The sequence below is a fragment of the Syngnathus acus genome, chromosome 10 (genome assembly GCF_901709675.1).
Source record: "Syngnathus acus chromosome 10, fSynAcu1.2, whole genome shotgun sequence".
Classification (NCBI taxonomy): Eukaryota; Metazoa; Chordata; class Actinopteri; order Syngnathiformes; family Syngnathidae; genus Syngnathus; species Syngnathus acus.
The window spans coordinates 5,676,701-5,704,688 of NC_051095.1; the positions used below are offsets into that span (position 1 = coordinate 5,676,701).

Here is a 27,988-nt window from a genome sequence, read left to right on the forward strand (position 1 = left end):
ATACAATCTTGATCAAACGCAGAAAGTCCCAAGCGAACAGATCCAGGAACTGACCAGAATGTGAACTGTGTCAAAAAGTCAAGAAGCAGAAGAAGAGTCAAAAAGAGGCAAAAGGACTCTGGTGACATTGCTTGCAGTAGTACAAGAAGCCTTCCAGGAACAGGACCACACCCAGAGTCCGTCCCCACACACACACACACACACACACACACACACACATACACACACCAATGGCCAACTTGTTTCTCCCCGGCTCGGATCCACCCGGAGCCGAGGGTCACACACATCCGAACAGGTGAGTGAGAGTGAGACTGGTGACGGAGTGAGTGAGCAAAACTGACAGAGACACGGATGAGCAAGTCAGATGTTAGAGCAGTTCTTCCAAACTTTTAACACCATGTAGCACCTCAAAAAATATTTTGCTCACTGACTATCACCAAGATTAAAATCCAGTAGCATGGCATAGTGAAATTTTGATAAAAAAAAACTATGATAAGTCATATTCCTAAAAGATGTAATATCAGGAAAGAAAAAATATTCAATTTTTATTATGTGTAAAGTTGTGGTATTATGTGGAAAAACAAACCCCGTGTTTACAGGAGTAAAGTTGATACATTACAAGAAAATAAAATCAACATTATTCCAGACTAAAGGCAGAATGTAAGAAATAGAGTTGAATTAAATTGAAGTTAAATCCGAATGAATTGTTGGTTGCTGTGTAATGCCTGAACCAAGCAACAAATCGCGGGAAGAGTCCTGCCTGTAATGCGGTGGGATACCGCTAGAGGGAGATTATGTAAATGACACGCAGGTATTAGTACTTCTTTTTTAATGAGCGCACTTTTTTTCCTCTTGGCCTATGGTTCTTTTGGTCACCTAAATTCGTTCATGTGCCAACAGGCAAATCTTAAAGTAATGCACAACATGGGAGAAAAAGTATTAAAATTTATCAAATAGTCACTCACATTTCGGATACTGTACATTTTATATTGGAAAATGTCTTTTGCTGGTTAAATATGGAAAATGTCACACACTTTAAAATTATCTTTTAGTCAAGTGAAACTCTCAGCCAATCAACATTTCCATGTTGATTTTGTGAGAGAGAGAAAAAAAAATCAAGGCGACTCAGAGCGTGTTTTACTTCACTTTATTTTACATTTGCAAACATGAGTTTCTGTTATGTCCATTATTGCCATGGTGACCGACCATACATGTTAGTGTTGTTCGTTCAGTGTATTTGCAGACAGGTGAGCTTGAGGGGCGGTGCCATCTTTGTCAGGAAGTTGCTTTTGGTACTTCTCAAACTTTTGACCTCTGAAACAAACCACTGTGCTGATCCATCAAGCTTCTGTTGTTCCGTGTGTGCCAATATATCTGTGTGTGTTACCTTCTTTGGCCTGGTTTTCTATCCTGCAGGTCAGAAACAACGATTTGACGGCGGCAGCACACAACAACAGGAAGTCAAGCAGCCCGTCATCGCACGCCTGCAAAAAGGAAGCAGGAAGTGTCTTATTAACAAGCGGCAAATCACCTTCATTGATGGGGGGGTCCAACCCGACCTGGCTCCTCCCACGGGGGTACACTTGGATGTGTCCTCTGGCTTTCACCGCTCTTTGAAGTCCCTCCCACTGGGGATGGTTGAGCCCGAGCACCTGGCGAACAAGCGCCCCTGTGAAGTGCACGTGAGCTTCGCCTGTGCCGTCCTCCATGACCAACCTGATGGTCCATTATCATCTTCATCATCATCATCAAGGTAAGCAGTCACTGATTATCTGGCACACTTACTTGGCGGTGCAGTCAAAGACAGCTGATGGTGAGGGACACTGACCACTGCAACCAGACTGAGAGACAAAGAGAGGAAGGACCACACTATGAGTGGTACCTTGATTAAAACTCATTCCCCCCAAATTTTGGGGATATTTTTTATTGTTTTCTATGAAAAAATGGGAGTAATTGGGTGTAGGGGGAATGAGGAAATAATGAAGAAAACCTATTAAAAAAAAAATTAATAAAATAAAATATTTGGAATGCATGATGAAAAATGAAATATATTAAGAGCACACATTTTGCTCATATGGCCTGTAGTTTCCTCATTTATTCGTCACTCCAGACATAAATTAGTGGGTACAACCTCTGATTGTGGTTTTGTGACTCTGACAATGTTGTGGCAGTACAAGGAAGCTGTGTCTTCTACCCAAGGTCTTAAGTCAGACATTCTCAGTTTCCCTGAATTGTAATCAGGAATGAATGAATACGCATGCATACGCATGCATACGCATGCATACGCATGCATACGCATGCATACGCATGCATACGCATGCACACACACACACACACACACACACACACGCACACACACACACACACACACACACACACACACACACACACACACACACACACACACACACACACACACACACACACACACACACACACACACACACACACGCTCTCTCTTTAATTATGGTCTTTGTGTGTTTGTGTGTGTACCTGCTTGTACACACTGCCACACTCGAAGCAGTTCCACTGCAGCTGCATAAAGAGGAAACACACCACATGGCCTTTGACCCGGCCCACAGTGCGGCTCTGCTGCGTCCACAGGGCCAGGTGCATGATGGGAGGCGGTGGTCGGTCCTCCCACCTGCTAGACAACAAGTCCAGGTGATGTGTGTGCGTGCAGGAGACGACTCAGGCAGTCGGATGCTTGTTGATACCTCTCGTCTCGAACCCGCAGCACTGCCACCCAGCTGACTGGTATGTTACTGCAATATACATGCCCTGACCTGTAAAATTCACACACACAGGCAGAGGTGATAAAACATTCTGTGTGTGAGTGTGTGTGTCTCCCAAAGTGTGTGTGTGTCACCTGGATACCCTCCTGCGGAACGCAGACAGCAACAGCGTGTTGCCTGGCAACATCCCAGGCGGGTACGCGTTATGGTTCAAGTTCAGGAAGACATGGATGCTCCTTCCACTTTGGTCACACACTGTGAGACGTGCACCTGCACACACACACACACACAGTCGGTGAACTGCTTTCTTTTGTCAAATGTGTGCGTGTGTGTGTGTGAGAGAGACACACCAACATTAGATTGTCCAGTATCCCTTGTACTGTCATTCAGATTGATCCTGTCTGAGACAAAACCCTGAAAAGACACTACATCTGCACTGTACACACACACACACACACACACACACACAAACTTTGATTGATTGATTGTCCGATGACAGTGACATCACATGACAAGCACAGCTCACCAGCCATCCAACACTTGCGACACGGTAGATGTCGCAGGACAGACGCTCCTTTGGCAGGCGGGTACAAGGAGGGGCCGTGTCAACGTGTGAAACTTCCACCCAGATTGGACCAGCAGTGTGGCATTGCCCGCCAGAACGGCGACGTCCTGATTGACGGCTGACAGTGAGAGGACGGATGGCGAGTCGCGGCGATGATGTAGTGGCATACGTACGTGGGTGCCGGTCGCGACCAGTCTGTAGAAGCGTCCCGGCTGCAGGAGAGGAAACCAGCGAGCAGACGCGCCTGAACACAACACGGTCACCTGCACACACGCACACATTGTTGATTGGGTAAAGCCCAAAGGCTTTGCTAACGTCACCTTTTTCTCATTTCCTGTCTCAAAGGCTTTCATTGGCCGGTTTTTGGGGTCCCGCCCCCAGGCCGCCACGGGCCCAATCACAGTCGCTGTGATGGAGAAAGACGCCTCCTTATTCTCCCGCCATATCACGCCATTCTTCTGCTCCACCTGGAGGACCACCGAGACGCATGATGAAGACGAAGGGCGCGAGGACTTTGTGTCCTCATCCTTGTCCTTTTGACTTTGCTTCCTCGCCACATCTTCCTTCTCTTCTTCCTCTTCCCCTGAATCCTCCCCTTTATTACGCAGATGCATTTCCATGGCAGCAGATGGACTCAAAATGTGGATGCTGTCCTCAGAGAACTGGAGGTAAATGCTGTTGCACAAACACAAACGCACAGAATCAGAAACCACACAAGTATGAAGTGTGTGTGTTTGTGTGTACCTGCACTGTTTGTATGTGATGTACTTGTGTTGATCCAGGTGTTGGTAGGAGGGGAAATTTGATTGAATGAATCGCTCTGTTACCATGGTGAACTGCTGGACACATATGAGACAACCTGAAAACAAACAAACAAAGTCAAGTCAAGTTCATTTGTATAGCCCTAAATCACAAATAAAACACACACACACACACACACACACACACACACACACACACACACACACACACACACACACACACACACACACACACACACACACACACACACACACACACACACACACACACACACACACACACACACACACACACACACACACACACACACACACACACACACACACACACACACACACACACAGAGTAAATACAGGTTGTACTTCCTGTCAATCAGCGTGTACATGTGTACCTATCCACGCCGTATTGAATGACGTGCCGTGGCCTCCCGCCGCTTTCTCTGTAGTTTGCGTGATGACACAGGCGATGGCCCCCGTGCGGTCTCTCAGCTGCAGCGTATGTTGGGACGCACCTGATGGCAGCTCCAGTACACCCACGAGCAGCAGGGGGCGCTGTCTGTGCACCAACGTGATCAGGTGTGAAGGCTTTTTTTTTGCATATTGTGTAGTTTTGTTAATTTTACAGTTTCTTTTTAATTCCATTTTTACTTTTTCACATTTTGAAGAAACAAAACAATACACAAATTACAACACACAAGTGCAGTTTTCCCCCAACATTTGGTGACATTGTGTCCCTATTTCGTAACCAGGCTCACACAGAGGTGGAGGATTACCTGAGCGTCTCTTCGGGCTGCAGTTTGCGCCTTGAGTCCGATGTCAAAGTTCTACACGACCAGGCCAGTGCGGCGTCCATCTGAGGTCGGGTCAGACCGACTCCAGCAGGTGGCAGCAGAGAGCTGAGACACAAGGAAGCCCAACAGTCCTCCTGGAGGGACACTTGGAGCTCTGACAGGCTGACATACTGATGCTGCACCGAGTCACCGTCATACTGGAGAGATAACGCAGGTACACACCCAGCCACAAACGGTGAAAATCCGCATCTATCTATATCATGTCACTTCTCCCACAACCTTTAAAATAGATATTATTTAAGGAACACCTTTAAGTGTCTGATGTTTTTAGAATGCAATCATAAAATAATTGAACTGTACAGTATTGATAAGAACACCCCTGAGGTGTTAATTATTTCATTAGTTCAGTACACTTTTTTGTATTTTAAATAAATGTCGAGGAGTGGCACACGGGCTCCCTCTAGTGGTAAAAGAAAAATCAATCTAAAGAAATCCAGTGACTATTCAATGTTCAAACTGCATTACGCTGCAGTGATTTTTTTTTCTAAACCCAGAACAATTACTTTGCTAAGAAGAATTCAGTTATATATATATATATATATATACTTTGGCAATTAAACCTCCGCCTAGCTTTTGATGAAGACTTACGCCAACTTGGAGATTTTTTTTTTTTTTAGGTTTAGGGATTCAATTTAAAAAACGATTGGTGATGACAGGGAGGGTCTACCTGTGTCAGCGGACACGTGTGAGGCTCGTCCAACATCTCGGCGTAGATGTCTCGTCTGTGTCGTTGCCCTTGTCCAAACGCGACCTCCATCACTTTCCATGACAACACGCACGTGCACTGTTGTGACGCATTCGGGAGCAGGCTGCGACGGACACGCGAGTTAGCGCGTGAATGCTGACAGAGATCCCCACCTTGAATCGTTTACCTCCGTCGAAACTGGGAGCACAGGTGGCACGTCCACATGTACCGGGACACATCCAGGTTCCTCTCCACCAGCAACCGCCGCAACACGCCATCGTCTGGACACTTTCTGTCAGGGACCGAGCCTAGAACGGCGCTAAACTTTGTCACCGTCACAGTGGAGCGCAGGCAAGGGCAAAGTATACTGGGAGGGAAGTCGGGACAGGGCCGGTACAGGAAGTGAACGTGATGGATCTGGATTGGGATGGCAACGTTGATGTGTCAAATTACTTATCACGTAATCAATCCACCAAGCAAGCTCTTTTGCAATTATGCTTTTAGAGAAAAAATGAGCTTCGGCAAACAAAAGAAGGAAGGCAGAAAGGAAGGCATATGTTAACCCGATAATGGTGAACATGTGAAGCCCTGAAAAAGTTAAAAGCCATCTTAGGTCGGAATGGCTAACAAGACCTTACCGCCAGCACGTCGCCGGCTCGCAGCTTCCTCTTCAGCTTGGGCTGATAGGCCAGGCACAGTCCCAGTTTACTGTCCATCACGTAAAGCCCCGCCCCCGTGCTCACCACCTCTGTGACGGTCCCCTAAAATGGGAAAGGGGCAGCATTAGGAGAGGCATCCGCAAAGAATTAGAAAATGTTTCTCACCTGGTAACTGATGATTTTGGACTGTTTGGTCCTGTCATTAGATTGGACCTCGCATTCCTCGGGCTGCGACATTTGTGATGAGGGAGACGGCGGCAAGAGGGGCATGGTTGACGGCGCATCCTCGCCTGGGGCGCACCGCTGCTCGTGCGTCTTGTGCATTTCGGAGTGCTCGGTCGCACACAGGATGTTCTTCCCTCCCCACGGTCGTAAGACACAGACACGCAACGCTGTCACGCATACACACTCGCCGACCGACACGCACTGTGCCCACCACAGCCTGCTGCTATTCTAAACACAAACAAACACCACAAACAAAAGTTCAATACACAATGACAACTTTTCATGTGTGTTTTTGTGGTTACCTTGACCAGGACAGGTAGTGTGTGTGTTTCGTCTGACAGCATGAAGAAGAAGAAAGACGTTCCTGAGATGACCAGCAGGGGGCAGACGGAAGCCACTTTACCGAAGATGGACAGACGCAATCCTTGCAACCTGACAGACAGACAAGAGGTTAGGTGGAACTGAAACTATTAGCTGAAAAACGCACCTATTAGCACATCTTGGTGTCAGGTGGGCAGGCGAAGCTTTTTCTGGGCTCCACATTGGAAGCCAACTTCAGTAGCTAATGTGGATGCGAACAATGGAAGCTAACGTCAGACAGAGATTTGTTTGTAATACATGCACGTGTAATAACGCAATGACATGGCTAAGAGGAAAATAGTTGGTGGTACTTGAATGTGCTGCAAACTTCAAAAATCAAATCAAAATCTGTCATTTGATAATGTTGACAGGTGAGTTTGAAATGAGAGGAAAGTATGACCTCACCTGTCGTGCATTAAGGCCGCAGCTTCTTTGACAGCGACAGCACCGGCGACCAATCCCTGCGCAGGACCGGGACACAGCAGCACAGGAGAGCCAATCAGCTCCACGTAGCCTCGGGCTTCCGGCTGCGCTTGCAAGGGGGCATCGTGGGGGATGTAGTGCCAGTGGGGGAGGAAGACCAGACGACCCATCCACAAAGGTGAGGGAGAGACAACCTAGACAGGCAAACATCATTTCTTACTCAGTTTTGTTAATCTGGAACATATCCTGCGGCACACCTGGTGATCTCCCCCAAAATGGTTGCACCAACTCACCATGCACCCAACGTTGCCGCCGCCGTCTGTCAATGTCCACTCTCCGTCACGGCCGTGCGTCAGGCGCCCGATCAGCAGGAGGTGCGCCCGGGGAAGAGCCCGCCGACCCGGGAGCGCCACCGCCGCTTCCTCGGCTAACGCACGCTCCTGACTGGTGCTCCAAGACAGGTTACTGACGCACGCCAGCCGCTGGTGAGAGAGAAGCTCAGAGACGCACACCAGCCTGGTGAGCCGACGCAAAACGTCAGCAACGTGTCTGAATGGGGCGGGACGGGACAGCATGCCTTACCTGTAGCTGATGGGCAGCGTGTGTGTGCTGGACATCTTCCCTCGTATCCTCTTCAACACAGTTGCACTCAGGTGAGACACACCCTCATCAGCTGCAAATTAGAGAATTTGGTCAAACTTGGGGAGAACATGGAAACTCCACATAGGGTACCCGGAATCCAAACTCGATTACAGTGTGTGTGTCTGTGTGTGTGCACATATTACAGTATCGCTACACACACATACTAACATCGTAGCAAAACTTTCAGCTGTATCATCCAGCCTTATTTTCTAACTTCACGGTGTCATGCTTAACAGTTGAACCTGGATTACTTTGCACTTCAATTTATATTGAACATAGACTAAAACTCATGGAGTTTAATTTGGTTTTGCATGACACAAATGAATACTAAATAACTGGGGGGAAAAAAAATTGGTCATTCTTTAAAATGATCTATCATTGGTTTAATAGAAATTGTAAGTTCCAAAAGTACTAGAGTTATAAGGTATTGGTGAGTCAATAGTTGTACTGGGATCGGTCTGAAAAGAAAAGACATTAAACAACGAAAATATAGTGTATATATTTTTACATATATGTAGACTCACCTGTCTGAGAACAGGGTACGGGGCCAGAATTTAGAGGCCACACATACTCTCTGACGAAGTGAAATAGTCCTTCTAACCATTTGGCCTCCTGCAGAGAACAGCAGAGGTTTTGCAGTTGAGACTCCTACCAATTTGAATGGACTACTACGATTGCTACTTTTCCGTATGTTTTCTGTCATGTCTGTGCTCCTGAGTCACGTGAAACACTGGGCGAGCACACTCAGGCTTTGAATCGATCGCATCTACTGGTTTGTTGTGGTAGTTGTCGAGAATCATCTGTTTATGCAAAGGCTGGGTAAATTCTTTGGATGAGAGTCGAAACGTTTTTTAAGACACCCGCAACGCTCTCATTGCGATCGCGCTAATGCCCAGAGAATGATAAAAGAGCGATGAATGGCAATATTCCTAAGCAAAAAATACACTTTTTAACATTGAATATTTGTGATACTGACGGCTTCACTCTGCGGATTGCATTGTGCCCGGAACAGCTGCATTGCGTCCATGTCATCCATAGAATGTACATTTATATTTTTAAAAATAAAATGAGCTGTAAGTATCCCGCGGTAAACACTGCGCTTCCGGGATTTCCACGGCACTAACGGTAGCCGCTGAGGCTCAAATATAACGCGTTTGCTGCGTCTTTGTTTCAAGTAAAAAAACATTTACAGTCCAAATAGTATTTTTTTCCATTAATCCAGCCGTCCCCCCCCCCCCCCCCCGTTTAATGCTTAAATTACTTGGTTGAAATTGATTACATGTAAATAGATAATTAAATACAGCTTAAATATATTTTTGTACTGTACTTTACCTTGAAAAGTAAAAACGATACGGAGACGATATTCATTCTGCTATGATTGCAATGCATACATGTAAATTGTATTTGTATTCATTTCAGTGATTCTTGTACTAATAATTACAATCTTTACAATATATTTTTTAAATAATTATCATGTATTTAAAAAAATAGTATTGATGAATAAAAAGATGTCAATCAATAGCAGCGAAAATGTAAATGTCCCTAATAAAGACATTATTGCTGTCTTTATCGAGGACATTTTTGCAATGTGGGAAAGTAATAGTGCTTTTTTTGGGGGGGGGGGGGGGAATAAAATGAATTAACGTGGTATATTGTGCGTTAAAATCCCCAAATGATCAAATATTCGATTAGTCTTAATCGGTGTAGTTGAGTAAATTGACTGCGATTGGCTGCCGACCAGTTCAGGGTGATACCCGCCTCTCGCCCTAGTCAGCAGAGGTAGACCACAGGCTCACCCGCGACCCGAGTGAGGAGAGGAAAAATGGATAGACAGACTTTATTGCAGTTTGCCACGAATGGGCCCAAAGGGTTAAATCGGATTAAATCAGATAAATACATTTATGTAGGCGCATTGTTTGAGTTGTCGTTTTGTCTTATATGCACTTACATATTATGTGTATTTTTCTATTCCCACAGCTTGTGTGCAGTGAATATAACTGTGTTTGCTTACATATGGAGTGAGAATAACTGCAATGATTTCTATCGGCGCCATTTTACCAAACAAAACAACGAAATGTGATGCCGACGTCATACTTTGATGGACATAGGCTGTAACCAATCGTGCTGCGCTATAAACTTGCCACGCCTATTCAAAACTACAATTTCCGCCCCACGTCAAGAATGCACCCAATCAAATATGACTGTTGTCACAAGCCCCACCCAGAGCGCCTCCTTCCCTCCGCCCCTCTGATTTGGAAGAAGCGAGGTGAGGGGCGTGTTCTGGGGGCGGGAGCGGTCCTCAGCTCGACCCAGTTTGAAAGTGAACGGACGGTCCAGTCTCCGCTTCAGACACCAGACGTCAACAATAAGCCGACTTGTCAACAACAACAGAAAAGAAAAATAAACAAAATCCCTGGTCCCAAGTGTGCTTCAGCCTGTCGCCGGCCCTCCTAACGAGTGAGTACAGCCGGCCATCTTGTATGGGACGCGGGATTCCAAAAGCTGGGGCGCAGCGCTCCAAAGGTTTCGGCCATTGAAAAAGGGCATAAAATGCATCTCGGCGGGCCTCAAAATGTAGCTCTGCTACTGTCGTTTTACGTGCGTGCCCTCCGGCGACTCTTCAAGCCGCGTTGCGGTTGACCAAGAAACGCCCATTTTGAGGCACTGTGAACGCCAGGAAATAGTCTACGCCACCCCGTGCTCCGCTCACTCTCCGGAGTATAGACGTATCCCCCGTGTTGCAAACTACGCAGCTGTGTGGCACTAGTGAGCCTATTTCCATTGCGAACTCTTTAGTGTCGCTTGGATAAGAAAGTCGAAATTGGAGATTAATGATCTCTTCTCAGGGCCCCTTTGTGCTCCAAAACGGCCCCGTTGTGACGTCTTGTAGGGGGATGGGAAGCTCGCTCCGCAGAGGGCGGGAAGCAAATGGTGGCTCATTGTTCTGGTAGCCAGGCTAAGCTAACCGTGGCTAACCGCTTGCCCACCATCCATCCATCCATCCAGACCCCGAGCCTTCTTCTTTTCCTCCCCCAAATTCGCGCGGCCCGAGCGGCTTTTGGGCCGCGGCACCCCACCTCCTCTCTCACGCGACACGTCCTGGGCCTGTCACGTTGAGCCCCCGCGAACCCCGACTGTGGAGAAAATGGATCCCCATCAGTTCTTTGTTAGTGGCCGGAGGATGGGCCGTTATTTGCCCCCCGAGTGGAGCGTGAACTTGACGCTTGTTTGAAAGTAAATAGCAAGTTATTGTTACAACTAGTTGTATTTATTACCTTTAGCTTCAGGTTAAAATGACACGTTTGGATTTATTTTATGATAAATTTACCCAGTGATTGACCGGCGTCCAATCCAGGGTATACCCACCCTCGCACCCCAAGGACATCTGCTGAGATGGAGTTCGGATATGTCAAAAGATAAGCAAAAAAAAAAAAAAAATGTAAGCATAATAAAAGTGGCAAACCAAAAGTAGTAGTAAATCGGCCTACGATAGGGAAAATGATTGACTCTGACCGAGTGTAAGAAGCATAGGGAATAAATCAATACATTTTTGGCAGTGATTAGAGTCTTGGCTTTGTCAAAGATAAGCCACAAAATGAAGAGTGTCCATAACATAACTGCCAAAGACAAAATAATTTATCGAGGTGAAAATGGTTGAACCTGGTGGAAAACACAAATAAAAATGTCAGTTGTAAGTAACCCAGCTCTCGCACTAAGTCAACTGGAAATAGGGCCCAGCTCACCTGCAACCCAAATAAGGATACGTACAGCATTCATTTATGGGTGTTTTTATTGCGTATCAAATGTATAGTCGTGAATAAAGATGTGGAGAAAATATGCCCACTTTCAATTTTTTTGAACTTCTTTCTGTCCCACTGCTATCTGAGTGACGGACATAGCACAAGAGAAAAATATAGAGAAAAACCGATGTTGAACCTCTGTGTCACGTCTCAGGCCGCCACCATGATGCGAAAGGATGTGAACAAGCCCAAGGGGAAGACGTCGGCGTACGCCTTCTTCGTGCAGACATGTCGAGAGGAGCATCGCAAGAAAAACCCGGAGCAGTCAGTCAACTTTGCCGAGTTTTCCAAGAAGTGCTCAGAGCGATGGAAGGTGAGATCCGCCATGGGGAGGAGGTCGCGGAGGTGGGCGGGGAACCTGTCAACGGAGGTGAACGTTTGTCTATTGATAGGGTTTGTCTCCCGGAGATAAGAAGTGTTTTGAGGACATGGCCAAGGCCGACAAAGTGCGCTACAACAGGGAGATGAGAGACTACGTCCCACCCAAAGGTTTCGGAAAGAGGGGTCGCAAGAGGAAAGACCCCAACGCACCCAAACGGCCCCCGTAAGTCCAATTCATTTGAGAAGGGCCTGAAGATTGAAATTGATGCTTTCCAACCACCAGAGGGCGCAATCTTCTTGATCTGACGTGCATGTGTGTCTTGTAGGTCTGCGTTCTTCGTGTTCTGCAGCGAGTACCGTCCAAGTGTTAAGCAGCAGTACCCCGGCCTCTCCATAGGCGACTGCGCCAAAAAGCTGGGCGAGATGTGGAGCAAGTTGACGCAGTCCGACAAGCTGCCATATGAGGAGAAGGCGCAGAAACTCCGGGAGAAATATGACCGGGTGAGAAAACGCACACATACATACAAGTGCGTCACACATCAACAGTGCCCAACCCCCCTGCTACTGGTGACCTGCTATTTTGCGGAACATATTTACTTTTTTGTCAATAGAAAGCTATGTTTTTCAGCTTTGTACACTCGTATAAATACTGTCAAGTAGAAATGCGGTAAAATGTCAATATTTCGATAACAAATGATTTATTCTCTTGGCTGCAGGTGATGTCAAACATTATTATATAGAGCAATTGTAGGTTTTAAGCCCTGCGGTGGTTTATGGTAGTGAGCCAATGCGCCGGAGGACGATCCTCATCATTCAGTAAAAGATGAAACGCCTGAATATGTTTTGGGGAGGGACACGATGAAGCTCCCGTTATATTGACGCTGTATTTCCGTTCCTTCTCAAAGTAGCAACGTGTTTGTGTACGTTTAAATGTGTTTAAAACGTGTAGCAAGGGCATCACTTGACTCTACTACGTATCCTCCCAGGATATGGTAGCGTATCGAGGCGGGGTCTCGTATGCCAGGAACCCCGGTTCGTCCGCTCAGGGCGGTGAAGAAGAGGAGGAAGATGAAGGCGAGGATGAGGAGGAGGAGGAGGATGATGATGAGTAGGGACCCGTGTGTGCGTGTGTACGTGCGTCCGCGTGTGTGTGTGTGTGAAAGGGAGACATAGCGTGAGAGAGAGGAGGGGTAAAGTCAAACAGTCAAACCTTTTGCGTTTTTTAGGCAACATGTCTCCAAGCTGCTGATTGGCTTATAAAGTGGCAGGGGCGGAGCTTCACAAGAGGCTCAGTTACAGCCAATCAGAGGCACTAGTCTTGCCGCGGTGAGAGCATATCACCCCAAAAGGCTAATGCCTTTTTTTAAAAAACAAAAATTAATGAATTACTTGAGTTCTCAAAGCACCTTGCTTCCTGTGTGGTGGGTTCCAGATGTGTCAGAAACACACTCTGGATGAGTGATTGTGCGTAAGTGCGTGCATGTGTGTGTGAGTAAGGTGAGGTCCGAGGACGATGATAATAGAGCCCCCCCCCCCACCACTGTTGCCATGGTTACCCCTACACCAGCCCCCTCCCCTCAGCCATGCTTACCTGTATGTTGCCATGGAGACCCTGGACTCTTCATTGTCATGTTTTTTTTTTTTTTTTTGTTCACAGTCAATGTAGAAACAACTTTTATAATAAAACAAGAGAGGAAAACGCAAACATCAGTTCTTTTTCCCTGTTTGAACCATTCTCTTTGTCATTGTAGCAGGTGTCACATGCTGGGCGACTCGGTGGTGAGTACAAGTGCTCTTGGTGGAAAGTCACGGTGGAGGTTTAATTAATGCAGCGTTTCCCAACCTACACAATAAAAATTTCATGACAACAGATTAAATGTTATTCTATTCTGTGAATGGCGACAGGCAACAATGGTGCCTGCCTGTTAGTGTACAATTGGCATCGATGAACTAAAGTACTAAATAGTCTAGTGAAATCTGAGCATTTTCTGTGCCAGTTGGTTGGGAATCACTGGTTTAATGTTGCATAGTTTCACATTCATCCTGAAAATGTTACCTCAAAGGCCATCGGTGTCTTAATTTCTATCATTCAAACTTACAACTGTGTCCTTTATTTTCTTAAAAGAAGACAATCTTGGTGCTGCACCTTCTTAAAGAGAACACAAACTATCTTGCACGATCCTGAAGGTGGTATATCACTGAGCGGCAAACAGTTTACTTTTTGTTGTTGTCAGGATTTGTAAATCAAAGTTGCAAAGATGTTCGCAGATAGATTTTACTTGTACTTTACAGTTTTTCTTGTCTTCTGTGTTTCAAAAAATTGACACTCAGTGACATACCACAAACTGTTCATATCGCACTTAAACTATTGTTGGACTGACTTGAACAGAACACTAACATGATTTTGTACTGCACATGTTCTTTAACAAACAGAATACAAACTTGATTATTCACGTTCTCAAAAAAGAAGAAAAGCTATATAAGTTGCTGTTGGCTTAAAATAAAAAGTAGCAGAAATTCGAGGATAATTAGCTCCCTGCCTGAAAAGGTGTATAATAACTACCACAAGATGTCACCAAAGCCAAATGAATTGAAAGCGGAGTGCTATTTAGAGCACAATCCTGAGTGCCAACAATTGAGAACCACTGCTTTCATTTTTTATATATATTTTTATTTAATTTATTTAGCAAAAGTCACACTTTGTTCAAGCAAAGTACTGTCACACAGTGCAAACATCAATAAACGCGTAGTGAACTAAATACACAGTGATTGCATCGTCAATCAGTCATTCGTTGAAGCATATAAGCTTCATCATTCACCAATTGTGCCTCTTGATGACATTATTCAAAGGTTTAACCCCAAATTTCAAAGTTTTATCCCCATAGAGGAAGTTTACCAGTGCACTGCTAATGAGATTCCCCTTACCCCCTGATTAGCTTAGGGCTGATTGTCTCAAAAGTTTTTATTGCTTTTTTTGTGTCTTCACAGCAGCTGGTCAATAAAGTTTGTTTTAAATGTATGCTACAACAGCAGCAGCTCACTGGCTTTAACATTAGCACCGAAGAAAGGGAAGACGCCTTTGGCATACTCGGACTCGCAACCCTGAGATTGGCGTTGTTGCTGTGACAACGCTGGTAGTGTGTGTGCGTTAGTTAATTAGTGCTCATTAGGCATGTGTCGGATGGTGTGGAAGATCCAATCCATCTTGGTGCTCCAGCCTCCATGATGAGCGTCATTCATCTGTTTGCTGAAGTACTCCAGCGCCTCCTGCTGACTTTTCTCTGTCCCCCCCCAAAAATACTTCATTAGATATCTTTGTAGCAAGCCTTTAGAGATATTCAATTTCCTTGTTGCCCAATTTACTAGTATGGCCTCAAAAAGGGCAGCCAGCCTCAAGCTGGAAATCAAGGCTATTGAATAAATACTGCAAGTATGTCCCAGATGCCTTCGTGGATTTTATTTGCTTGTGTATGTGTTTACCCAGTGCCAGTGTTTTCCTCAGGTAGGCAATGTCGTCGAAGCTCTGCAGTTCAGGCATCCCGCATCCGAGCAGCAGCGAGAACAAGTTGATGAAGAGGCTGGCGTGCTGGCGAATGGCCAGGTAGGCCTTGTAGCACATCTCCTGGAACCTGCCAGTGACAGACACGGGTGGTTGAGGAGCTTCCCTGGACATGGACAGACGGGCGCAAAAAGTGCAAGAGCACCTGTCAAACTCTTTTGTCTTGGTCGACTCCTGGACTCCTTTGCTGATGACTATCAGGAAGTCCTGTGTGAGGACAAAAGGGACGCGCTCCCGCTTGTAGCCGAACTTCTTTTTCTTGTGGTCCAGGAAGTGACCGAAATCGATGTGGAAGAGCTGCGGGAGAGCTGTACGTCAGAGACAGACCGGACGTATAGGTGAGGGGGAGGACTCACCTGCCCATTCTCCTTCACCATGATGTTGGAATTGTGGCGGTCGCCGATTCCCAGTATGAACGTGGCCACGCAGTAGCCGGCACATGATCTGGTGAACAAGTCGATGGCACGGTCATACCTACAAGAGCCAGGTAAAAAAAAAAAAAAAAAAGTGGTTCGCCTAATGCAACCAAGCCGTATCACAGATCTACTCAAGGTGCGGAAACTGATTCATGCTGACAGACAGACAGACAGACACTGACGCCTCTCCACGGTTCTTGTCTTTAATCCAGTGGTGTAAAGTGTTGGAGTTAAACTGCAGCGCCCCCTTTAGGCCTCCTTTGCACTGAATCTGCATGATGGTGAAACTGCTCTTCACCACCTCGATGAGTCCAACACAGTCGCCGATGGACAAGCATCCGTAGGGGAGCATGCTGAGACCAACATACACAAAAGTGTGAGTCATATGTCATGGATGCCTCTCTTTTTCGCTGATGTCTCACCGCAGGTCCAGGCCTTGGTTCTGCCAGATATTCTCCATAATTTTGATAATTTGTAGTGTCAGCATGTCCTGCCGTAGATCTGCAACACCCACCAACGGCACAGCAGTCACACGTGAGCAAGTCACGTTCCCCCACTATCCCATGTCAAGCGTCTTACCGTCGCCATTCTTGAAGATGATCTCGTTGTTGGTGAAGAGCAGCTCGGACATGATGTCAGGATTCTCCCAATTCAACCACAGGGGACGTTTCGCAGACGACATTATCCTGCACTCCTCCAGTCTGCCAAACGTGGAGTTTCATGGACTCACACAGGTTGAAAGGGGCAAGACAGAAATACAAAAAGTGGAATGTTTCCTAAGTTTTAGTCAAGCAAGCCCAAATTCCTAAAACTGACTCGGACTCAAGTCAAATGCCCCACACGAGTGTCACCTGAGGTGTCCCAGCTGGTGCACTGGGTTCAAAGGAGAGACGAATCCTTGCAGAGCTTCCATGTAATCTGGACGGGACATGTGCTCAACCAGGAACTTCATCTGAGTCTAAAAAGAAATCACAGCATGGGGATTATGTGAGGAGTCAGACCCAAGTGCACGTCTCGCTTCCATTCCTTACTTTCTGTGTCTCGTCCTTCTTTTCCTGCTTCAGGGTATCTGTGAGGTTCACCAGTTTGTCCATGGCCTCCACCTGCATGCACACACGCCCTGTGGATCAACCAATCGAGGACCAAATAGCGTCAGAAGAACCACCTCACCTGTCGGTTCAGATGTTTGAGGTACATGCCACACGCTCTGCAGAAGGCCTCCAGCAGCAGGCCAAAGCGGCGCGACACCGTTTTGTTGTGCATCTCGGACCTGCCAACAACAAAACGCTAATATTGCTTTGGCCTCGCAAGTCATCATCCATTGGCCTTCTTGCTCACTTGAGATGCCAGAAGAAGAAGTGTCCAATCCTCTGATTGATCAGGGCTTTCTTGATAAGAAAACGAGCCAGGGGGTTGTCCAGGTACATTTCGTATTTCAACACCTGAACGAGCTGCAGTAGGTACTGGGACAGCTTGTCGTCCGTCAGGCTCTGCACCAGGCAGCGTAGTGCAAACTCTCTCACCATCGGATCAGGAAAGTTGCAGTCCAGCAACTCCAGAGCCGACTCAGATTCCATCAGAGGCCATTCCTTCAAAAGGCAGTACATCTGGTAGAAAGGTAAGAAATATTCTCTTTCTACATTTATCACTGGATCACAACAGAATACACAAACAGCGTATCTAGTCTGTCTGAACAAGCGCAAAAGTTGGAGGCGTGAAGCCAAATGAGATGATTCCCTTCCCATTTGCTTGCACAGCTCTTACCTGAGATACTTCATCTCTGGAATTCCATTTGACAGAAAGAAGCAGCTTAGGTAGAGACTCAGGGATATTGACACAGTAATGTCTGAAAGAAAAAAAAAAGAGATGTACAGACAAAAATTAGACAGGAAGAATTTGACGCTTGGTTGCTCGCATTGGAAATTTGGTCCTCACCTATGTCTCCACAGGAAGTCCTTCTCTTGTTCCGAGAGTTCGTAGAGAGGATCTTTGGAGCAGAGAGATCGAAGCTGCTCAGCGTCGGTTGCCGAGACGCTGCTGTCGCACGCCAGGCGACTGTTCTAAACAGTGAGACAGGTTCCATCCGACTTTCTGCCAAGCCAGGTGTGTACGTGTGTGTGTGTGTGTGTGTTACCAGGCCATGTGTGTAGTTGAAGCCCAGCTCCCTGCTGATGGTCCAGTTGGCATGTTCTTCAATTTGCTGCTCGTCTGGAAAGACAACCGGCTGGTTGAACCAGGAGAACTCAAGTTCAACACAGGGAGATTCCTAGAGATCAGGAACAACCAATTAGGGGAGCTGATCTGGGACCTAAGGACCGACGCAAAACCCCCAAGTGGCGTGCCTTGTTGGGATTGGAGCCGGCGACCCCGATCGGGTTCAGCAAGTCCTCCAAGCCGTGGGGAACGGGCCATAAACCCAGTGCCACTTTTCCTGAAACCAGAATGTCCTTATAGTCGAAAAGATTCACGTTTCCCCAGGCCAGAGGACAGTGTTCCTGACAGACAAGTGGACAGAGAGACATTCATCTGCTGGGCTCTCTTCTTCTTCTCTCCAACGTGCGATCCTTTCCTACCTCCTTAGCCCCTTTCCTTCCCTTCACTGAGCAGATAGACAGGCAAAGTCGGGCGGAGCGGGGCAGGTCAGCCAGGTAGATGTCGTAGGTCAGCCATTCGTTCCACCTATGCGTGACGCAATAGTATTCAAACTGTGCACTGATACTAGCGGGAAAGAAATAGACCCTGCTAACAAAAGTCACTGCAGTGTGTGATACCTCGGGTTGGAGCACGGGACCCTTTGCGTGATGACGTTGTCGCACAGCGGCTCTCCTCCGTGATAAATCCCCGTTCGTACGTAGATCTTGGTAGGTAGAATATCAAACAGAGTCAGGTAAAAGATCGTGAGAGACAAAGACAAACAGACGAGACGAACCTTATCGATATCTCGGATGTTGACGTTGACATAGGTGGCGCAGAGCAGTCGGACCCTCAGCCGGGTGTTGAAGGCCCACAGCGAGCGTGGCGGAGAGCCATCGGACCCTCCGGGACAGGGAGATGGCTGGGGAGTCCGGCGACTGAAACACAAAAGCAAAGTCCTCTATACGCCCCCTGATTGGTTCTCTCATCGTGCCGTACCTGTAGGAAGGTGTGACGAAGCTGGAAGCGGGAAGTTGACAGTAAAGACTATCCTTGGAGACCAGCATGAGGTGAGGAAGACGACCCACGATGATACAGGAGCGGATATACTGCAGGCGGAAAGAAGTCACAAGTGAGACCCGTTTGTTTTTTGGGCCGTGACAGCACCTATCTATCCACGAACATCGTTACCTTGTACTGACTGAGCGGATACTTTTCCAACAGGTACTCGTCACAGCCACACACCTGAGGAGATGGATCGTGTGCGTAACACAGGCCAGCGTGCTGAGCGTTGATTTCCGTGCGTACCTTGAGGATGTACTGGCCCTGGTACTCCTGAACACAGAGGCGGAGCTGCTGAGGGGAAAGGTGCATGGATCTGCTTTTCTTCCTGATGGACTCTGCTATCAGCTGTTCGGGAAGGCTGTCATGGCTCACCTGCGCATGCCAAGGAAAATACACCTTTCAGGTGAGTTGCTAAAAATATGGCCTCTGCAGGGTTACCTTGAGCGTGTATTTCTGTTTGGAGTTTGTCGGTGACACGATCACCCAAATGGTTACAATCAGTCTTCCTGTGGAGAGACACAAGGAAGCAAGTCAGTTCTTGTTGTTGCCTTGATGGAAGAAGCGGACAAAGGTTCTCCATGGCCTTCAAAGTCCCTGCAAGTCTCTCCATGTGCCTTCAAACCTCCTCGTGTCCTTTGTGGCAATAAGTGTCTTTATGTACCAACAAGTCATGTCTCTAAAAGTCCCAACAAGTCTCCTAATATTCCCAGAATTCACTTTAATCTTTCTGAGTGAAGTCAGGTTTCATTCAGACATTCAAAATATAGTTTTGTAGGTGCCAAGTGATGGACGTGAGTTACGTCTTCTACCTTTGTCCAGCTTGCTGTAGATGTGCTGTGGCAGTTGGGGGCTGGACTCTACATTTGGGGGGTAAACATAGAGTGCTTGGCTGTGGGCGCCACCTCCCTCACGCTCTTCCATGGCCTCCCTGCAAACACCCAGTATGGCTCGACGGAAGTCCTGAACTTCCGGGTCCTTCATCATTTCAAACTCGCAGACTGGCATCCCGATGGCGAATCCTGTTGGTTGTGGAATTCTCGTCAGGAAGCAGGCACTTCACCCCCCAAACACACACCTATCCCCGGCGTCTTACCAATCTCTCGGTTTAGGATCTTCTCCTCGCGATTTCCCAGCGGCTCAATCACTTTCAGGATGGGGTGAAACAGGCGAAGGTCACACAGCCGCCTGGTCTCATCGTAAAATTCTTCCCTCTCTGCTTCCTGGGTCACGCCCACAAAGATGTAGCTGGACTCCTCCTGTAGTCGGCCAGAGAGCAAAGGGTCCTATATTTCACTTCATGTTCATTCCCCAACCAGTCTCAATAAGTCTCTTCATGTCTCTGTCTTTGCATTTCAATTTATGCCCCCTCAAGTTTTCTCATACCCAGACACGTCTTCAGGTTCCTCACTGTTCTCACAAATCACCAAATGTCCCTAAACTTGTCTTTGTATCATTGCAAGTCAACTCTCTTTACATCTCATCTTGTCCCCATCAGTCTGGACAAATCTCTTCCGTACAAGTCAATTTGTGTCCAAGTCTTTTCATTTGCACACAAGTCTCGCCATGTCCCTACCAGTAATGTCTCTGCAGTCAAGTCTTCTGTTCCTGAGAATGGCCGTACCTGGAGAAGGTGGTAGAGAGGATACTTCCTGGCCTCTGTGAAGAGCTGCTGCTTGATGTTGATGAGAGGAGTTTCTCGAAGACACTCCAGACTCACCATCATCCCTGCAAACAACACGGATGTTGGAACCTGTGTTGGATTGGAACATGTAACAGGGGAGGAAACTCATACCGTTGGGGAGACAGCAGTCCACCAGGATGCGCGGGGGCATCAGATGGAGACCCCATAATTCTCCTGAGGACGGTCGGGGTGCCATGCCAACCGCCTCACCTTCGGAGCACCTGACAGACAGACAGACAGACAGACAGGTCGATGAGATCATGTACGTGGCATTTGTTCATCTTAATTTCTACTTTGAGTCTCTCCGTGTCCTTTCGAGTTCTGTAATGTCCATGAAAAAGTGTCTTCATGTGTCTAAAAATCTCATCGTGTCCCTTAAAGTCTCGTAATATCCCTAAAAATGTCTACAAGCCAAGTCACGGTCCTCAAAATGCTTACAGGTCACTTTATGTGCCTTTCAGTCATGTCCCTCCAAGTCTCTTAATGCAGTGTTTCCCAACCTTTTTTCATTCACGGCACACCTTTTCATTGGAAAAAAATCTCGAGGGACACCACCAACAAAAATCTGTTAAGTGTTACACCAGCTTCTATATTAAAATCAGTTATATTACAACAAAGGACGTAAAGTTCCATTCCTATATATGTACGGAGAGTCGAATAATTGAATAAAAATAAATACTAAATATTCTTTAATTGTATTTCTTTTGTAAATAAAAGTGACAGTTTTTGAAAAAAGATTTTAGACAGTGTAAGGAATAAACATTTGAAAGTGATTGTGATCAAAATCCAAAAGAATCAATATGATTTTGTTTACTGTTTTAGACTAGCTCTATAAATATTGCAACATTAAGAACAAAGTCACTTTTAAAGACGCTCTGCTGTTCTGACAGCGGCTGAGTGGCTATCACAGTCGAGGTGTCTCGACTTGACTGTGTATTTTAAGTTGGTGAAAAATTAACAATCCAGGTTCTCCCATTGAACTACATGCTCTGATTTCCATCGGACCAAAAACGCACCACAGCCGACATAGCGTCACTGTTAGTAAAAGCACACAGCAACACACACATAAACTGAGTATGTGCCGATGCCACAACATGAAATCTCAAGATTCTCCGATTTGCCCCGCATGCACGATTAGCAAGTGGCTGACCAGGCCTTGTGCTAACTGACCAGTGGTTTGGCGAACCTGTTTACAATGCGCTCCGTAATTAATCTTGGACGATTTCCCACGGCACATCTGAACATCTCTCACGGCACACTTGTTGGGAAACAGTGTCTTAATGTATCGAAGCGTTCCTACAAGTCTGTTTTTTTCTAGTCAGTATGTGAGACTTCAAGTCTATCCTACAAGTCTCTTCCATCCCATCATGTCTCTAAATATCCCTGCAAGTCATTTTATGTGCCTAAAAGTCTTATACGTACAACTCTTCGTGTCCCTCCAAGTGGAGGTACCAAGTCTCTTCATGTACGTCCATGTACATACAAATTCCCGCAAGTCTCATCATATCCTCAAAAAACCCTAAAAATCTTTTGCCAGTCCAACAAGTCTAATACTTCCCCTGACAAGTACGCCATGCCAACAATGTCTGTGACCATTGTTCCTTGGATTGTCGTCTTCACGCGTCACCCATAAAAATCCCGGTAGGTCTCTTCATGTTCCTAAGAGTCTCTATGTTGCTCAAGTCTCTGAAAGTCTAGTTCCCTTGACGATGTTGAGGGTGTCATGGCAACCGCCTCACCTCTGGCAGCTGACACAGACCGACAGATAGACAGACAGACAGGTGGACGTGTTAACGTCTGGGGGCCTTTTCTTTCTCTTTGGGGAGCCTTTCTGGTGCACTCGGCTGTCTTATTTTCTCAGAAATCTCCGTTCTCGTCTTCTCATCTTTGTGTGTTTTCTATGGGGCCGTCAAACAAAGGCCAAAAAGTAGGACACATGCATGCACACGCACGCGCACACATTTCCTGTTGCTCTGCGCGGAAGAGGATTTGTCACTAAAATGATTTACATCTGCTGAAAAGACCTTGACTTGGTTTGATCAAAATGAACCAACAACCTCCTCCTCATGACTTCAGACTATGATATGGTTGCCATGACAACAGGAAAGGTAGCATCAAGCTGTGATTACCCCTTTGTTCAGTGTGTGTGTGTGTGTTACCTGAGCTTGTTCCCAGTCCACCAGCGTGTCTTCACTCAGAGCATCCTTGTAGCCACCTGGTGTGTCTTTGTCTCAGGTTTGGGTGTCAGGCTCCTAATTGTGCGTCATCAACGGCGACCAGGCGAGCACACCCCCCCCCCCCCCTCCACCGTGGGGCGTGCGTCCACATCCAGCCCAGGCGTCCGTCAGTCTGTCCGTGTGTGTTTGTCGTAGAGGGCGGCGTGTGGAGGAAGCCGCTTCTTGCCGGCAGTGGCAGAACAATGTGCTAGAGGAAGGGGGTGGGGGGGTTTCAGGGGGGTGCTTATCTTGCCCTCTTCCTCTCTTAAAGGGCCAGCATCCTCCCCCAAAGTGTTTTAAACGGGGGAAACAAAGTGCTCTCACTGTTGTCACATCAGGAGGTCGTTTTGCCTCAGGATTATTGCTATTGATGACTTTCAGACAAGCATTTTTGACACTCTTCCATAATAGATACCGAATAATATCTGGAGGAAGAAAAATGTGACCGAACATTGCTGGGCTCTGCTTGAGTGTCAGAGTGATGCCTCTGTCTGTGGATGACATCTTTGAACAAGCAGAGGATCAGTGATGTCACATCAGCTGTTAATGTTACACACACTCTCTCTCGCCATCAGTAGTTGTCAACAAAGAGAATTTAGGCAAAGATTAGGGGAGCAGGGGATTAACAGAATGTGTTAAGAAAATCACCATGCATATTTTCTAGTGTCTTCTTGATGTCGGGTGGTTATAAAAAGCACAAGTTCCGAAATTAGAACCTTTGAGCAGTCATTCCTACACTGTGTGTGTGTGTGTTTAAAAAAACAACAAAGCATTATTGCGCAGACATTTATTTTAAGATCACGACATCCTGCATTGATCACCTTTCAATCACACAGGGCGATCAGATGTCTCATCAACTATCTATGATTATTTAATGGGCGGTACCGTGGATAGTGGTTAGCATGTCTTCCTCACAGTTCGGAGGTTTGGCAATAAAATCTCTGCTACAGCCTTCCTGAGTGTAAATGTTTTCCTGTGTTTGTGAGGGTTTTGTCTGGGCTGTGTGTGTGTGTGTGTGTCAATGTAACACCTACAATTGGTAGTGACCAGTCCAGGGTGTGCCCTTGCCAGTGTACAAAATGGATGGGTGCATGGATGGCCTAAGAAAAATGGATCCATGGGTTAGTCTATTTGACAAAAATGGTACACTTCAAGATGATAATGGAAGTTGTTTTTTCCCAATACGGTACAGAAAATGGATGGATGGTTGTTAGGCACTGGATATTTAAGCGTACTATAAAATGGACTGAAGTTTATTCAGCAAAAAAGTGAAACGTGCTGTTGCCGTGGCAACGCTCACACTCCCCCCTGCGTCGGACTGTTGTCCCGTTGGCTCGTCGGTACAGGACCAGGCGAGGGAGGCCTTGGGTCCGAGTGTGCCTGAGCGCGCAGGACCCGGTTCTCGGCCTCCAGTTGCTGGTTCCGCTCTTGCAGCTCCCTGATTTGCTCCCTCAGAAGCTCCACCTCTTCTCGTACGGCTAGCATTAGATGACTCTTCACCAGGTCCTGAATGTGTACAGAGAAACTTAAAATGGGAGTAGACACAACCCAACCTTACACTTAAAGGTATCTTCATGTCCCTAAAAGTCTATTTAAGTTGCTTCATGTTCCTTTAAGTCTTTTCATGTCCCTCAGAGTCTCTACAAGTTCTGACAGGTCATGTCCCGCAAGTCCTTTTTTAGTCTCCAAATGTCATCTCCTGGTAGTCTCTTCAGTAACTACAAATGCCCTAATGTCCTTACTAGTCCAGAGGTCGCCTCGTTACTAAAAGTATTTTCATATCCCCTAAAGTCTTTTCAATCCATAAAAGTCCTAACAAGTTTCTTCCCCAAAAGCCTTGTCCCTCCAATTTCCAGCAAGAATCTTCAGTCCCCAAAAGTGTCTTTTGTCCAGCAAGAATCTTCAGTCTCTAAAAATGTTGTCGTGTTTCTTCATGTCCCCTAAAGTCATGGCCCACCAAGTTCTGACAAAGCCTCTCAATCCCTATTATTGTTTTCAAGTCCAGAAACATCTCTTGAAGTCCGTCAGCGTTCGAGTGTCTTAATGAATTCTCTCAATTTTGCAGGTAGGCGAACTACAATTTAGCGGGGTTAACACTGTGCCCGATAAAAGGTGTATGTGCATCATGGAAAACATTTGTCTCCTAATGTGCACCACTCACCATGGCCTGTTCTATCTTGTTGTCGATGGCAACCACACTGGCGACAAACAAAAACACATTTAATCACAAAAAGTCCGCTCTTGTTACGTTGTCTCCAGAACCGCGCAAACACTATACCTGATGTCTGTCGGCAGGCTGAAGGCAGCGCTATTGTCCAGGCTGAACGTGGCCGGAGTCGGGATGAGGGTCAGAGTGGGAGGTGGCGAGCTTGGCTGAGAGCGAGAGAGTCTGAGGACGGACTGACACAAAGAGAAAAGAATGTGAAATTCTTTAAATACATCTGATTCTTGATCATCTGCACCCACACTGCCATCTTGAAGTTTATCATTCTGCTTTCTCCATCATCATGCCCACGTCTCTTTCATATCTCTGCAAGTCCACCCAAGTCTATTCATGTCCCTCAAAGTCTTTTCATGCCCCGACAAGTCCTTTTATGTCCTTAGACATACCTTCATGTCTCTGAAAGTCCAGAGATGTCGCTTCATGTTCCTAAAAGTCTATTCAGGTCCCAACAAATCTCGACAAGTCTAAGTCCCAGCACATTTTTGATCTCCCTACATGCCTCTGCATCTTCCTATAAGTCTTTACACGTCTCTTCGTTTCTATAAATCTCTTCATGTTCCTACAAGTCCCTTCATATCTCTTCAAGTTCCTTTATGACTAAAATTCCCAGCTCCATGTCCCAGAAAGTCTCTAATTTCATGTTCCTACAAGTCCAGACACATTTCTTCATGTACCGTCAAGTCACGTCCCTAGTCTCATGTCTCTTCGTGTCCCTACGAGTTTTTCAAGTCCCTCCAAGCCCGCTACAAGACCCCAAAACTTAAATCGGTATGTCTCTTCATGCCCTAAGTCGCTTTGTACCCTTACAAGGCGTCTCCCTCTAAGTTCCTAGTCTCCTAATGTCCCTTTAAGAAATGTCCCAAGTTTCTTCATGTCTCTAATTGGCTCCATGTCCCTATCGGCAAATCTTTGTCATACCTGCCCTCCGACATTAGAGGCCAAGTGTAATGGAGAAGGTGGGGAAGGCACTAGTTTCCCCACCGTTTCACCATCTCTGATTGGCTGAGATGGTGAATGGACTGCTCCTCTAATTGACTCCAGCGACTCCAGTGATTGGGCGTGTCTCATGCTGTCCATTACCCGCTTCAGCCCTTCAGTAAAGTCTGTGCACATCCAGCGGCCACGCCCATACGTGTCGCCATGTCCTCTCCCGCCCGTGCCGCCTCCTGCTAAGCGGACCAGTCGGAACCTGGAGGAGGCGCTTGCCCCTTGCCCTAATGCATCATGGGATATATGTTTCCTCTTCAGGGAGGGTGTCGTGGGCTGGGAAGAGCTGCCCCGCGGACTATGGGAGGCGGACGACGCTTGGACAACGGTCAGGATCACGCCGGGAGCCAATTGGCCGGCCCAGCTTTGACTTAAATCGGATGTCACACTGGTGATTTGGAAGCCACTGCGCTTTTTTTCACAGGTCATCACCAAGGATACAACCCCTGAAAAGACACACAAGAAAGGTAGGCCGTTGAAAATGAGGCCCGAAGCAAAATTGACCCATAGGTTAGACCGTGTGTCATGTGGTTGGTTTTCAACACTGATATGCACCAGGTTGTTGAATGTCCCCAATTAAGGACAGGCATCGTAACACATTAATAGATGGTTGCTTGTCTGTATGTGCCCCGCAATTGGCCGGCGACCAATCCAGGGTGTGTCATGCCGTTTGGGCTTCAGCTTACCTGTAACCCTAATGAGAATGAGCACCAAAAAAATGTTGGCGTGTTTATCTATTTGGTGCTGCCATTGGCTGCCGACCAATTCAGAGTGTAAGTCCCCTCTTGCCTCAAGTCAGCTGGGATCTGGTGAGACACAAATCAGGAGAGGCGCGTTGAAAAATACTTGGATGGAGACTGTAGAACTGCAAGTTTTACCAGACCCTTCTCTATGTAGAGCTCAAAAACCGTGTAAATATATGTACACGGAGGGAAGTACAACTCAAATAACATGTGAAAATGTTTACACAGAGGGAGGAGCATTTACAACTTTCATGGTGCACTAGTACTGGGAATTTACTGAGGATGAAGTATATCCTCCATTTTTAATCTAAGCACAATCTCTCAGCGCAGTTTTTTTCTGCACTTTTGTCAAGTCCGCTGGCACTTAATGTTTTCTTTAAGTGTATTGTCTCACCTGTTTTTTTGCGTCTTTGGAATTGTTGTCAAACTTCCTGTTGCGCTCCTTAACTTTTCTTCTTCGCTTGTTCTCTTAGCTGGCCCCTACGTTACTGCGCGTGCGTCGAGAGGCTTCTCTTCTGAAGCGCAAAAGAAAAAAGCAAGAATAAAACTATTCCGAGTGCTTGCACGACAAGTCACAATAGTTTTGTCCTCGTCCACTTTCGCGACAATGCGGTTAAATGGCATTTTTGGTACGCGTGACGTCACGGGACTCAAGTAGAACACTCGGTGTACACAGCTCCTCCTCCGTCCTGCGCTGACGTCACAATGGAGCAATTCTGTGTTTTTCCTTCAGTGCATACCAGCTCGGTGCACATGCACAACTCCGAAGTTTATTTTTTCAATGGGTTAACGTAGCTATTTGATTACGTTTTCAAATCTGATAATATAAATCATATTCTAATTCATTAAGCATGTATAATTATTTACAATAATAGTAAATGTTTTATTTACAAGAAGTCAAACATTTAAAGACATAAAACAATTTTTTTTAGAAAAA

The 27,988-nt window shown here is 46.5% G+C and overlaps 4 protein-coding genes and 2 long non-coding RNA genes across 13 annotated transcripts; 3 read left to right on the forward strand and 3 right to left on the reverse strand.

Moving 5' to 3' along the window:
• Positions 1 to 1,130: 1,130 nt before the first annotated feature.
• ctc1 (CTS telomere maintenance complex component 1) lies at positions 1,131 to 9,025 on the reverse strand. Of its 3 annotated transcripts, XM_037262588.1 has the most exons (24): positions 8,883 to 9,025; positions 8,431 to 8,518; positions 7,847 to 7,937; positions 7,558 to 7,780; positions 7,247 to 7,458; positions 6,784 to 6,913; positions 6,422 to 6,709; positions 6,236 to 6,358; positions 5,785 to 6,014; positions 5,580 to 5,721; positions 4,835 to 5,049; positions 4,454 to 4,617; positions 4,045 to 4,159; positions 3,621 to 3,975; positions 3,474 to 3,563; positions 3,262 to 3,407; positions 3,086 to 3,171; positions 2,870 to 3,005; positions 2,718 to 2,786; positions 2,494 to 2,647; positions 1,786 to 1,841; positions 1,560 to 1,716; positions 1,388 to 1,484; positions 1,131 to 1,314 (listed from the first exon to the last, which is right to left on the reverse strand). In XM_037262588.1, the coding sequence occupies exons 1-24, from the start codon at positions 8,940 to 8,942 to the stop codon at positions 1,229 to 1,231; spliced, it is 3,513 nt and encodes a 1,170-aa protein (XP_037118483.1). In that variant the 5' UTR covers positions 8,943 to 9,025; the 3' UTR covers positions 1,131 to 1,228. The 3 variants fall into 3 exon arrangements, with proteins under 3 accessions (XP_037118483.1, XP_037118482.1, XP_037118481.1); XM_037262587.1 differs by having other exon boundaries at positions 2,494 to 2,644; positions 3,474 to 3,975; XM_037262586.1 differs by having other exon boundaries at positions 3,474 to 3,975.
• Positions 4,546 to 8,244, forward strand: LOC119129492. Its single transcript, XR_005099195.1, has 5 exons — positions 4,546 to 4,637; positions 4,811 to 5,066; positions 6,463 to 6,931; positions 7,281 to 7,442; positions 7,621 to 8,244. It is a non-coding gene; the product is annotated as an uncharacterized LOC119129492 (long non-coding RNA).
• Positions 9,026 to 10,178: 1,153 nt separating the features above from the next.
• On the forward strand, positions 10,179 to 13,732 carry hmgb2b (high mobility group box 2b). Its single transcript, XM_037262780.1, has 5 exons — positions 10,179 to 10,363; positions 11,861 to 12,019; positions 12,099 to 12,250; positions 12,354 to 12,528; positions 13,014 to 13,732. Exons 2-5 carry the CDS (start codon positions 11,870 to 11,872, stop codon positions 13,137 to 13,139), a joined length of 603 nt encoding a protein of 200 aa, XP_037118675.1. The 5' UTR covers positions 10,179 to 10,363; positions 11,861 to 11,869; the 3' UTR covers positions 13,140 to 13,732.
• A 943-nt stretch (positions 13,733 to 14,675) lies between these two features.
• Positions 14,676 to 23,322, reverse strand: LOC119129387 (phosphatidylinositol 4,5-bisphosphate 3-kinase catalytic subunit alpha isoform-like). 3 transcript variants are annotated; one of them, XM_037262604.1, is made up of 26 exons: positions 23,041 to 23,322; positions 20,993 to 21,102; positions 20,822 to 20,925; positions 20,294 to 20,456; positions 20,010 to 20,219; positions 19,639 to 19,706; positions 19,327 to 19,572; positions 19,135 to 19,244; positions 18,932 to 19,073; positions 18,774 to 18,859; positions 18,576 to 18,681; positions 18,345 to 18,497; positions 18,137 to 18,268; positions 17,938 to 18,062; positions 17,767 to 17,848; positions 17,341 to 17,609; positions 17,173 to 17,272; positions 17,034 to 17,105; positions 16,854 to 16,960; positions 16,582 to 16,703; positions 16,425 to 16,503; positions 16,185 to 16,355; positions 15,943 to 16,060; positions 15,732 to 15,883; positions 15,508 to 15,656; positions 14,676 to 15,308 (listed from the first exon to the last, which is right to left on the reverse strand). In XM_037262604.1, the coding sequence occupies exons 2-26, from the start codon at positions 21,075 to 21,077 to the stop codon at positions 15,184 to 15,186; spliced, it is 3,276 nt and encodes a 1,091-aa protein (XP_037118499.1). In that variant the 5' UTR covers positions 21,078 to 21,102; positions 23,041 to 23,322; the 3' UTR covers positions 14,676 to 15,183. The 3 variants fall into 3 exon arrangements, with proteins under 3 accessions (XP_037118499.1, XP_037118498.1, XP_037118497.1); XM_037262603.1 differs by lacking the exon at positions 23,041 to 23,322 and having other exon boundaries at positions 19,327 to 19,380; positions 19,444 to 19,572; positions 20,993 to 21,555; XM_037262602.1 differs by lacking the exon at positions 23,041 to 23,322 and having other exon boundaries at positions 20,993 to 21,555.
• Positions 16,257 to 27,096, forward strand: LOC119129484. The gene is made up of 7 exons (XR_005099186.1): positions 16,257 to 16,378; positions 17,067 to 17,620; positions 17,952 to 18,105; positions 19,141 to 19,267; positions 19,360 to 19,603; positions 26,570 to 26,775; positions 26,895 to 27,096. It is a non-coding gene; the product is annotated as an uncharacterized LOC119129484 (long non-coding RNA).
• LOC119129464 (TSC22 domain family protein 4-like) lies at positions 23,869 to 27,721 on the reverse strand. Of its 4 annotated transcripts, none has more exons than XM_037262766.1 (5): positions 27,446 to 27,721; positions 26,240 to 26,754; positions 25,376 to 25,497; positions 25,259 to 25,295; positions 23,869 to 24,603 (listed from the first exon to the last, which is right to left on the reverse strand). In XM_037262766.1, exons 2-5 carry the CDS (start codon positions 26,735 to 26,737, stop codon positions 24,394 to 24,396), a joined length of 867 nt encoding a protein of 288 aa, XP_037118661.1. In that variant the 5' UTR covers positions 26,738 to 26,754; positions 27,446 to 27,721; the 3' UTR covers positions 23,869 to 24,393. The 4 variants fall into 4 exon arrangements, with proteins under 4 accessions (XP_037118661.1, XP_037118663.1, XP_037118662.1 ...); XM_037262768.1 differs by lacking the exon at positions 27,446 to 27,721 and adding an exon at positions 26,995 to 27,114 and having other exon boundaries at positions 26,402 to 26,754; XM_037262767.1 differs by lacking the exon at positions 27,446 to 27,721 and adding an exon at positions 26,995 to 27,114 and having other exon boundaries at positions 26,303 to 26,754.
• Between the last annotated feature and the right edge of the window lie 267 nt (positions 27,722 to 27,988).

What these genes read in the sequence shown, in the direction of transcription:
- ctc1 (XM_037262586.1), bottom strand. Translation starts at nt 8,942, where the DNA reads ATGGATGACATGGACGCAATGCAGCTGTTCCGGGCACAATGCAATCCG. An exon ending in GCGGCAACGTTGGGTGCATG is followed by an intron (nt 7,459 to 7,557) that starts GTGAGTTGGTGC and finishes TTGCCTGTCTAG; the next exon opens with GTTGTCTCTCCCTCACCTTT. An exon ending in GCGGCCTTAATGCACGACAG is followed by an intron (nt 6,914 to 7,246) that starts GTGAGGTCATAC and finishes TCTGTCTGTCAG; the next exon opens with GTTGCAAGGATTGCGTCTGT.
- hmgb2b (XM_037262780.1), top strand. Translation starts at nt 11,870, where the DNA reads ATGATGCGAAAGGATGTGAACAAGCCCAAGGGGAAGACGTCGGCGTAC. An exon ending in AACGCACCCAAACGGCCCCC is followed by an intron (nt 12,251 to 12,353) that starts GTAAGTCCAATT and finishes TGTGTCTTGTAG; the next exon opens with GTCTGCGTTCTTCGTGTTCT. An exon ending in TCCGGGAGAAATATGACCGG is followed by an intron (nt 12,529 to 13,013) that starts GTGAGAAAACGC and finishes GTATCCTCCCAG; the next exon opens with GATATGGTAGCGTATCGAGG.
- LOC119129387 (XM_037262602.1), bottom strand. Translation starts at nt 21,143, where the DNA reads ATGATCTCATCGACCTGTCTGTCTGTCTGTCTGTCTGTCAGGTGCTCC. An exon ending in ATCCGCTCAGTCAGTACAAG is followed by an intron (nt 19,245 to 19,326) that starts GTAACGATGTTC and finishes TTCCGCCTGCAG; the next exon opens with TATATCCGCTCCTGTATCAT. An exon ending in GAGGAAAACACTGGCACTGG is followed by an intron (nt 15,309 to 15,507) that starts GTAAACACATAC and finishes GGGGGGGGACAG; the next exon opens with AGAAAAGTCAGCAGGAGGCG.
- LOC119129464 (XM_037262766.1), bottom strand. Translation starts at nt 26,737, where the DNA reads ATGACCTGTGAAAAAAAGCGCAGTGGCTTCCAAATCACCAGTGTGACA. An exon ending in CCTCTAATGTCGGAGGGCAG is followed by an intron (nt 25,498 to 26,239) that starts GTATGACAAAGA and finishes TCTTTGTGTCAG; the next exon opens with TCCGTCCTCAGACTCTCTCG. An exon ending in ACAAGATAGAACAGGCCATG is followed by an intron (nt 24,604 to 25,258) that starts GTGAGTGGTGCA and finishes GTACACATTCAG; the next exon opens with GACCTGGTGAAGAGTCATCT.